General features: G+C 40.9%; 1 protein-coding gene across 1 annotated transcript; it reads right to left on the bottom strand.

Moving 5' to 3' along the window:
- Positions 1–1,535: 1,535 nt before the first annotated feature.
- Positions 1,536–10,357, bottom strand: hpse (heparanase). Its single transcript, XM_074690579.1, has 12 exons — positions 10,046–10,357; positions 8,469–8,596; positions 7,954–8,082; positions 7,652–7,825; positions 6,038–6,209; positions 5,626–5,673; positions 3,916–4,009; positions 3,722–3,828; positions 3,208–3,322; positions 2,462–2,580; positions 2,243–2,389; positions 1,536–1,878 (listed from the first exon to the last, which is right to left on the bottom strand). The coding sequence occupies exons 1-12, from the start codon at positions 10,258–10,260 to the stop codon at positions 1,719–1,721; spliced, it is 1,608 nt and encodes a 535-aa protein (XP_074546680.1). The 5' UTR covers positions 10,261–10,357; the 3' UTR covers positions 1,536–1,718.
- Positions 10,358–10,747: the final 390 nt, after the last annotated feature.

Below are 10,747 nucleotides of genomic sequence, written 5' to 3' on the forward strand. Positions count from 1 at the left end.
CACAAATACTTTAACTTTCAGTGAGAAATGTTTTGTTTCAGCAGTTTATGAATAGATGAACAAGCTGTTTATATGTGCTCTGAAAAACTTAATAATTATGTGAAGATTGCTTCTCTCGTCGAACCATTCTCCATTCATCCACAAAAGTAATTAAAATTCACCTCACTGTCGTTTGAGGTATCAAGTATTCAGAAAATAAAAAACATGTAATGTCCCTCTTGGTAACCAAAGACCTTTCATTCGGCATTGTGCAATCAAAATTACGTTACAAATCATTGTAATCAATCTCACTTTTTAGAAACAACTCACTTTGAGTTCCACACACACCTGAAGCCGGACACAAGGGAGTGGCAGGCTGCGTCCGGGGTGTAAAAATCTGAAAATGAATCATAAACCCTAAAACTAAGGTTTTTATTCTAAGCCGTATTCAAGCAAACAATAATCTGATTCAAAACATATCGGTATGCTTCTTCTTTGTGATTTGTTCATTTGCTTTTATGGAAAGAAAGAATGAATTGAAAGAAATTACATATGGGTTTGGTGCCAAGTCAAACACGTTGATTTTTTTTCAGTCCGAACTGGATTGAAAAAAAAGACAAATGTCAATATTATTTCTAATAACAATTTGTGTGTATGTGTGTTGAGGCTAGCGTGCGAAAGAAAACACAATAAAGTATAAGTAATAAATAAAGTATTTCTGAATAATGCCACCAGAAGTCAGGGAAGACTTACAGCGCCCTCCTGTGGACATTCATAAAGTCTTTCACATGGCAGGAAAACAAGAGAAAAACCTAATCGTATCTTCATCCTTTTGTAGATCTTTGTTTTCTAACTAATTTGTTGTTTATGTTTACAGCTGCATTATAAATTAAAATAAATTTTAATTTTTTATTACATTTTTTAATCAGTTAGATAACCATGTTTATTCTAGGTGTTGAAAAAAGTCATTGCATGTCTGTTTAGAGCATGTCTTTGTCTGTATGAAGCTCCTCAAACAGTCTCTGTGTCAGAACTTGCAGTTTAAAGAGAGTTTCAGAGAGCAAACTGGTTTAATTTAGACCCCACTCTCAGGGTGAAGCATACCTGGGTAAATAAAGAGTTAGATCATGTCTAGCCAAAAGACAAACCAAACATCACACTGAAGTCTGGAGTTCAGGTGGGGATCCTGAAGGTGAGGAGGGAGGAGTCGATTTGGAATAACAGCAGAACCGCGAGTTGTGTCACTAAGTAAATTAAGGCGCGTCTTTATTTGGTTCAGACTCAGAATAAAGTCCAAACAGAACTACTATCACCCCTTATGATGACGGCGTGCTTGTGTTTGCAGCAGCTGTAGCATGTTCAGAAAACAAACATACCTTTATTTAGAAATTTTAATTCATTTAAAGAATTAAGATATGAGTCTTCAGAATAATACCCGCAGCAGATATACCTGCTTCCAAAAAGCTCATCTTTGCATGCTGATGTGCCAAAATTAAATAGATAATACCGTTTCAGGCCAGCCGAGACACAGTTTATCAAAATCTTTATTAACACAGCATTCAATATATTTTCTATAAATAAAAAAAACTTCAGAAATTGTAATAAAGAAAATAGCACCACATCAGTCTCAGGTGTGTTTCTTGAGGTCATTTAGTCCTGTGATGAGCAGCTCTCTCTCAGGAGTGTGTATATAACATTACTCTGAGGTGTCCATGTGCAGGTTTAGCAGAGGTCAGAGGTCAGAAACAGGCTGACGCTGCAACGTCTATGAACACGAAGAAGGCCAGAGAGTACGGAGGAAGCTGCAGACGCTCAGTCGGTTGAAGTCGAGCTCCTTTCAAATCAGGAAGAGTTTTATCGTCCAGCATCTTTAAGATGTCTCCGTTCAGAGTCACAGTGCTGCAGAGAAACACAAACACACACTCATATATAGATCTCACGCCTGTGTTTAAAAAAAAAACTCTTTGAAATTTAACTCACACATTAACTAACAGTCTGATCATCTTCATCCTCCATATTTAACAACCAACACAATCACTTTTATCTCAGATATGCTGTTCAGAAAGTTAGAAAAATTAACTGTTACATTTAACTCATGAAGTTTAATCTGTTTGTATTTTGTTCCTTTCCCTTTGTGGCAATGTTTCTTCTTTTCCCTTTCTTTAACTTGAGTTGCTGGTGTAAAAGGTAAGTGCTGAAACGTGACTTCTCCCATGACATGAGGAAGATTGTCCAAGGGATAAATGGGAGTATTGGGGAGCACCTGGAGTACAGCCCCTCCTCCCCCGGCTGCTCTGACACGAGAACAAACGCATCCACTGTGCTGGAGGAGAGACGAGCAGGAAGTGAGACCCTGGCCGCTCTTTCACTCAGGTTCATGGAAATGAGCGTGACCGCTCCTCTTCTGTATCTGCAGCAAGAACACAGAGTCACTGCATGTCACCACAGGAGGCAATAAAGGTGTGTAAAGTTTAAAGAATACCTCTGTTTGTGAGCACAGTGCAAGTACAGCCTTACTCTCTTGCGTCCAGAATGAAATCCTTCAACTTTTAGAACCTCAGGTCCAACCAGCCTCTTATAGAGGACAGACAGCCAGTAGTCCTGAAAACAGAGACAGAATGAGTTAAGACCTCAAACTGTGAGAATCATCAGGAGACACAGTCAATGTTCCAGCCACTTGGGGGCAGCAGAGCAAACTGTAAACACATGAACTGACTTCAAAAGATTATTATTCTGACATCAGCTGATCCAAGGGGAAAACTACCTCTGGTATGATGTGTTTATGATCTCTAACTGCACCTCTCTGCTCATGTGTTTCATGTTTTTTTGGAGTAAATCCAGTTTACACCTGCAGCAAGTAGCTGTGAGCTAACATGTTAGCATGTTTACTCGAAACATTTTAATTACAAAGTTGTGAGAAATACTGGAATCTGATTGGACAAAAAAAACCCAAGTCACTACTTATTGAGCCTAAATAGCAAAGCAAACCCAGAAAAAGAGAAAAGTCAGAAATAGAAAGAAAAGGAGTGCGAAAGAAGGAAAAAAGAAAGAGTTAAAAAGAGGGAAGGAAAGACAAAGAGAGAAGGAATGAAAAAAGAGGTAAAGTAAAATGAACAAAAGAAAGTCAGATTGAAAAGAAAGATGAAAATAACAAAGAAATGAGAGACAGAGCCCAAAGAATGGAGGAAACAGACGAAAAACTACAACGAAGGGGGGGGGGGTCCTCACAGGAAGTGGATCCAGGTTTTCGTCCACCAGGTGATAAGTTCCAGAACCAACCAGCACCTGTCTCATCACAACATCCAGACCCAGTTTGGCTGCAAGACCCAGTTTATCTAACCACCTGCAGACCACACAGTCACAAAGACACAGGGTTACAGAGACAAACGCATCAATAAAACATTGATCAATAAAGATCAATAAACAGAAACTGATCTCCAGACCTCTGTGAGAGCTGATCATAACTAAAACACCTGTTTTAAAGCTACACTTTGACCAGAGACAGGACCATTTGAAAACCCCCACCAGGATTAAATCCTACACGTGAGCCCTGTTAACACTGAGCAGCAGCAGTGTGGAAGTATGTCATGGGACCAGGACTGATGAGTAATTACTAAACTCAATCAGCTATGAGTGGAGGCCAGAGAACCACAGTCCTCCTGTCAGGCACCATCAGAGGGACAGCGAGCGCTTGACATCATTTTCATTTTCTGTCTAATGTTCAAACAAGGTGAAAACTCACATGAATCCTGCGACAAATGTATCTGACAGTCCCACAGCTCCTCCTCCAAATGCTGAGCTGGTCTCTCCAAGCCACACTGGCTTTTTAGGAGACGCCAGCTTCACTGTCTTGACCGGGAGATAAAACCCTGATTATTAACTGTACGACAAACACTAAACTGGTCTGACTCTTCCTTGTCTCAAACACGACTTTACCTCCAGGACTTCTTTGGTCTTTAAGGTCAGGGTGTCCAGAATGTCTGGGTCCAGGAAGTCCTCCAGAGATGTGTCTCTGCCATTCACATAGTAACTATAGAACAGGAGATAGAGACCATTCATGATGCAGTCCCTGCTTGAATAAAGAATTCCTGATGAGATCTAAATGATTGGTGCAGATTTCTGTTCATGTTTATATGGATGGTGACCCTTAATTTTCTCCTGCTGTGAAGGGTGAAGCCAAAATATTGCTGCAATGAGTGCTGACGTATCGAGCTGTTGGAGTTAAAGCATGCGTAGAAGTGACCTGATGGGTGGGTTTGGGTTGCTAAGTTAAGACCAACCCACTCTAACTTACCCATTTTTACCTGGTCTGTAACATCTCCTTCAGGTATGTCCAGGTTCTTGTGTCTCTTGTGATAGTGTTTATTAAAGGGGACATATCATGCTGATCCCTGATTTGATACTTACATATAATATAATAAATTTGAAAACAAGACCTTTCCCCCCCCTGAATTTTCAAAAAACAAGATATTGTATTTTTTCTGATATCCTAGAACGAGATTTGATGCCTCTGAAAATAGGTCATTGACATTTGGCCGCGAGATTTCGACCTTCATGACAACATGAGGATCCTTTCTTTTTATTGGAGTAATCTGATAAAGCAGCTCCTGCTCTGTGATGTCAGTTAGTCACACAACCGCCATCGAGGGATACACCCACCAAGAGCCAAGTATAAACGTGTAAACTATACATGTTACAATACCGGTTTGACTCACCACACTGAAGCGTCCTGAGATGATCTGTGTCGAGGTGGATTTTCTTCCTCCTGAGCTGCTGAACCGTCCGGGTCTGAATCGGGGTCCAATAAAAAAGGACGTATCCTACACTCTGCCATTTTATTAGTGCTATCAATGCCTTACAGTGAAGTTTTGTCAAACAGCAAACTCGCTTCATCTTTCCCATTCGATGTGGCGATTTTGTAAATACTGCCATGCTGCAAAAACCACCCCCTCCACCCCTCTGATAGAACTGACCAATCATAGCACAAAGGGCTGTGACGTTGCGAGGTTACTGGAGGTCATTCTCGAAACGGAGCGTTTCAACGAGATCTTCAGAATGGCCTAAAATGAGGATATTGAGAACGCTAATGTGGGGCAAAGAAGGAACTAAATGACTTGTACTGAGGGCAGAAATGCTTTACAGGCATCCTAGTCTGGCACAGTGAAAAAGAGAAACAAGCATGATATGTCCCCTTTAAGTTACACTGTTCTACCTCTACTCTGTTAATCTGGAGCGCACAGCAGACGGCAGGAACCTCATTGATCGACACAGCTGTCAGTCATGGTGTTATATGACAGAGGACCTGGGAAATTGATGTTTTCCAGTCTTTCATTACAGAATTTCTTTGATCTCGGAATTTTGAGAAAGCTCAGAAAAGTAGGACACAAGAAGGAATTTCACTCACTTCTACCCTCTTTCCTACATTAATCCCTTTTTTAATCTCATATTTGGAGTTTGACCCATGTCCAATCTGTTAGCATGGAGGAGGCAAAGCTGAAGACCAATACTGAAGCCAGTCAGCAGGGGGAGCTCTAAATGTTTTGTCTTCACTCAGGAGGGGTAGTTGTTCCGTCTAGGATTTTTCAGTGTGTTTTATAACAGTGAATGATGTTTGTTGTTGATGTTTGAGATAAAAGGTGAACTCACTGATGCCAGGTTACAGCATCCACTGCATCAGCTCCACTCTGCAGGAACCTGGGAGGGACACACACACACACACACAGAGGGGGCGGTGATAAGCCATGCTTGTTGTGAGCAGCTAACCGAGACACTCTGCTGCTCATCATCTCTCACATGAGCTCTGTAATCCAGTTAGGTATAACTTTACATGTCAGATCCAGGAGTTTTTGTGAATATTTTCTTTGATGTTTGCGTTTGAAGTTAATTTATTGTGCTCTAAAAATAAGAACACCACCAATACAGAGAAAATCTCAAAGCTATCCTCAACAAAATAAAGAGTGTGTGGTTGACTTTCATTTTGCATTTTTTTCAACAGTCCTCCACATCAAATCAGTCCATCTTCTGATAAACCTCAGATAACCTGGATTAACCCTCTCACCCCTGCAGGATGTCTGTTCGGTGGTCCCTCGGCTGACCCACATCCGGCCCATACAGCCCTGCCTTATGGTAAAGTTTGGACTGTGACATCATCTCTCTGAGACGTGTGAAATCCTGACCCAGCTGAACCCCGTCCACTCGGATCCCTGCTTTCTTCTCGTAGCTGTTGGGCTCTGGTAGACACACAGACGTCAGGTGGTTAGTAAAGTTCTTCTGGTTTCACTTCACGCTAGCCTGTCTGAACTGAAACCACAGCTTGCTGAACAAACTGTCTCAGGAGTAAATTAAATGTCACCAAAGGACTTCCTGTTTGAGCAGCGAGGTGAGAAACGGCCTCACGCGGCACGACGACGGCAGAGAAGTGAAACTCGAACTTCAGATATCAGACCAGTGAGAACAAATATTTATCCAACTTATCCTGAGACTAACCAGACAGAGAGAGAGAACAGCCACAGACTGAGAAACAGACCTTCACACTGAACTTCATACAGACTGAGACAGAGACAGCTGGAGGAAGATCCTCTGATTCTGAATCTGTATCTGAGTAGTTTAAGTCTCTAGTGAGTACATGTGTTCCTGAAAATAGAAGATTTTACCCTTTTGGGGGGGAGTCTGTGACCCAGACTGGTCTACAGATAGACAAGTAGAAAGATGCAAAGATAGGTGGACAGATTAATAGATAGATGGATGAGGGGATTAAATGACAGAGAGATGGGTGTAAAGAAGTAATGATGGATAAATGATAGAAGAATGGATAAATGGTTGGATGAATGAATGGATGCGTAAATTAATACAATGATGGAACTATAAATGGATGGATGCAAAGAAGGTTGGAAGGATGGGTGGATGCTACTAAGGATGGATGTTAAAATGGATGGATTCATTGATGGATGGATGAATGCATTGATGTGAAGGATGGATGGATAGATGGGAAAATGGGTGATGAGTTTTAAGATGGATGGATGGATGGATGGATAATTGGATTAACAGGTGGATTAATTAACGGATGAATGCAAAGCAGATAAAACAATAGAACGATGCATGGGAGGATGCAAATATGGTAAGAAAGACCAATGAATGGATGGATGGGAGGTTGGATGGAAGGTTGGATGTAAAGATGGATGAAAGGAAGGACTGATAAATAAATAGATGAATGGATGCAACAATTGCATGATAAAATGTTAAATAAATGGCTAGATACAGGAATTGAGTTCTCCAATTGGACAAGGATGGAAGGATGGATGGATGGATGGATGGATGGATGGATGGATGGATGGATGGATGGATGGATGGATGGATGAATGAATGGATGGATGGAAGGTTGGATGGATGGATGGATGGATGGATGGATGGATGGATGGATGAATGGATGGATGGATGGATGGATGGATGGATGGATGGATGGATGGATGGATGGATGGATGGATGGATGGATGGATGGATGACAGTTGGAAGCCCTTTTATCATCAATAAACCAGAAAACTCAGAGCTACAGTAACCTTTGACCCTGCTCTATGAGAAGCTCTGAACTAAACAAGATCACAATGATGACAAAGACAAAACATGTAACTGAAGTTAGCATCCATATCTTGTCAATGTTTTCAAGTTAGCATACCATTGCCGAGCTCCCATGACATCTTGTACTGTCTGGACTCACAGTACTGCAGCAGAGAACGGGCGTTGCTGCTGTTCCAGGCGTTCTCAGAAGTTCTGAGCAGGGCGTTCAACCCAAAGATCAGATCCATCCCTGAGCAGTTTGCAAAGGAATGCAGCACGTCCACTGTGTTCTCTACACAGGAGAGGAAACATATGAGGAGAAACGCAAAAGAGAAAACACAACACGTGTTTAATCTGAGAGTTTGAATTAACACACTGACAGAGAATTAGACTACAAAGAACGCTGAATCAGTGTGGTACCTGTGAACTTGACCCTCCTGTACTTTCTCCTCAGGTCCTCCCTCATGAGGAGAACTTGTTGTTGAGTCCACTCCTTCTTCAGATGCTCCTCCAGCCACGGAGGTAACTCCAGTTTATCACAGCTCAGGACTAACAAAGACAGAAAACAGGCTAAAGAGAAAGATGCAGGCAGATAGGATTTTAAACACAAACTGGACTTCAGCGCTGACTGTCCATGAGCGTTTCTGGTGCAGAGCTTTGATTCTGTATTTTCCTGCTGTGAATAATCCTCCCTAAATCTCTACAGGTGGATAGATTATGTCACATGTTCGTGCTCCCCAGTATTCGCTGAGTCAGGAAGGTTTGTCTGACAGCTGAAAACAAACAAGTCTGAGCAGATTTCATGAGACGCCCTGACAAACCAGTGTGTGAGGAAGAACAGATTACAGAAGGAGTAGCTGGCTCTGAGTGCAGATATTAAATTTCTGTCTGCCCTGAGGTTTTGAAGGAGCGGCAGGAGAAACATGTGACATTACCTGGAGAAAAAACAGAGTCCTGCTGAAGGTTACTCTGAGGGGTGAAGACCATGAAGTCCTGTCTGGTTCCTCCGAATCTCAGAAAAGACGGAGTCAGTGCTTGAGATAACGTTCTTAACTTTGGAGAGCTGAGAACAGAAGAGGAACAGAAATTGTGTTGAAGGAGATAAAGAGCAGAGATGTTTGTTTTAGAGGCTCTGAGATAAGTTTACAGTCACGCATCATGATTTACTTTGGCTCAAACCCTGAATACCTCTTAATTTTAGCTTACTGTTATTGTAGACTGTACTTTACAAACTCAACACATTCATTTTCATAATTTTTACATTGCGCCTTATCAACAGGGAACACAAAAAAACATTTATCATGGCATAATAACATGTAAAATATGTCCATGTATAGGACAATGAAAGAAATCGCCTCAATTGGAATTGAATAAAAAAATGTCTTCGACTTTTTTTCAACTATTCTATTAGTTCATAAAGTTTACGACATCAAATGGTTAAAAGGCTTATTAAATATACAAGTGTTTTTAAATATGTTCAAATGTTAAACAAAGCATAAACAGAAATAAACATTCATGGAGTTACAAAAAAAAAGTTTAAAAATCAGACATTTGAAAAAGAAATCAAACATTATTTTCATGCCCTAAGAAGAATAAAAGCACTTTAATTTTGATGTTTTATGCATTAGAGGCTTAAGAAAAAAATATCTGCTTAGAAGTACAAACTTAAGTAGTTTTCAATTATTGGAGAGTCGTTGCAGAGTCTTAAATCTAGTCTCTCTGCTCATTGTTTTTAGTCATTTCAGGCTTCTAGAGGACTGGCCAATTATAGTGAAGGGGGTTTGTGGAGCAAGAAGTCTTAAAGAGACAGCAGCTTAAATGGAGTGTTTCAGACAGGAGCTGAAATTAAAGTTCAACGAAAAACAGGGAGATAAATAGGGATTCTTTAAAGTCGTAAGTCACGTCAAAAAAATACAGGAATACCAGAGGGATAGAATAAAGACAAATAACAAATCCAGCATAAATGTCAATATAAATATTTACAATCTCCAGACTTTTATTTCTGAATCGACTTTAAAGGTGAGGATAAAGTCAAAGTGAATGACAGTCTTTGTTAATGTTGGTATAGTTAAGATGTGATGGGATGCCACAGAGAGAATAAATCTCTGCTTTTCATTCATGGAAGCTACTTTTCTAAAACTCTTCAGGATTAAAAAAAAAAAAAAAAAAACTACAAGCACAAGGAAACATGACAGCATTTCTTCAAAACAAAAAAACTCGGAGATGAATCATGGATAGACAGAAATAATTTAATTTGTGACCGCATGGAGCACGGATTTATGAACTAATCCTCCTCTCAAGGTCAGATGTTATCTTGTGGTATCAGAGAATTTAAGGTTAATTTGCGGAGTTAAACTCATCCAGAGTTATTAATCCAATTAATAATCCTATCTGAGCGTATTTTGGCTACTGGGAGCTGACTCTGATCCTCACTAAGGAAGGGGGTTAAGAGGAATCAGAGCATATTAAGAACTCAAACCGGATTTAAAGAGAACCTGCGAACCGGACTCACCCCAGCAGGTACATGAACCTCTCTTCTGAAGCCAGACTCGCATCGATGGTGACGGACAGAAAGCGCGGGTCCACCCGGCGGACCACCGAGGACAGATCCAGAACCACACCCAGGTCCAGGTCCTCTAAGGAAGTCCGATTCTGCTCCGGGATGTGGACTCCGTGAGTACGGTACAAAGAGAGCAGAGACAGGAACAGGACCGGGACGGACTTCATGACTGAACCATGTGAGGGGAGAGCGGCGGAGACTTCCTGCAAACAAACAGAGACAGACAGAGAGAGGCGTCCTGGTTACACCCAGAGAGGGAGGGGAGAGAAGGGGGGCAGACCGGGGACACAACCACACGGATAGACCCAAACAGATCTGGACAGACCCGAATAAAGCTGCAGGGACTGAAAACCAGGGATTTATGAAGAGATAAGGGTTCATAAGAAAAGAAAAGAAAAGAAAAGAAAAGAAAAAAAAAAAAAGAAAAGTTTCTTCAGTAAACAGCTACAAAAGGAGCCAAAACTCAAACTGTAAATCAGGCTATTCACTAAAAAGCTCTCTGTATCATATATAATCAACTTAACATGTTGTATTTCAATTCACCATAGCATGTAGAGCCCAAATACTCGAAATATCTCTGACATAAGCGAGTGAAACTGCATTTTTTTATAAAGCCTCTGTAAGAGTCTTTCAGGTTGTACTGGATTTGGCGCC

Source organism: Halichoeres trimaculatus, unplaced genomic scaffold (genome assembly GCF_033239565.1).
Source record: "Halichoeres trimaculatus isolate MK-OKI-2021-1 unplaced genomic scaffold, fHalTri1.1 fHalTri1_scaffold_16, whole genome shotgun sequence".
Lineage (NCBI taxonomy): Eukaryota > Metazoa > Chordata > Actinopteri > Labriformes > Labridae > Halichoeres > Halichoeres trimaculatus.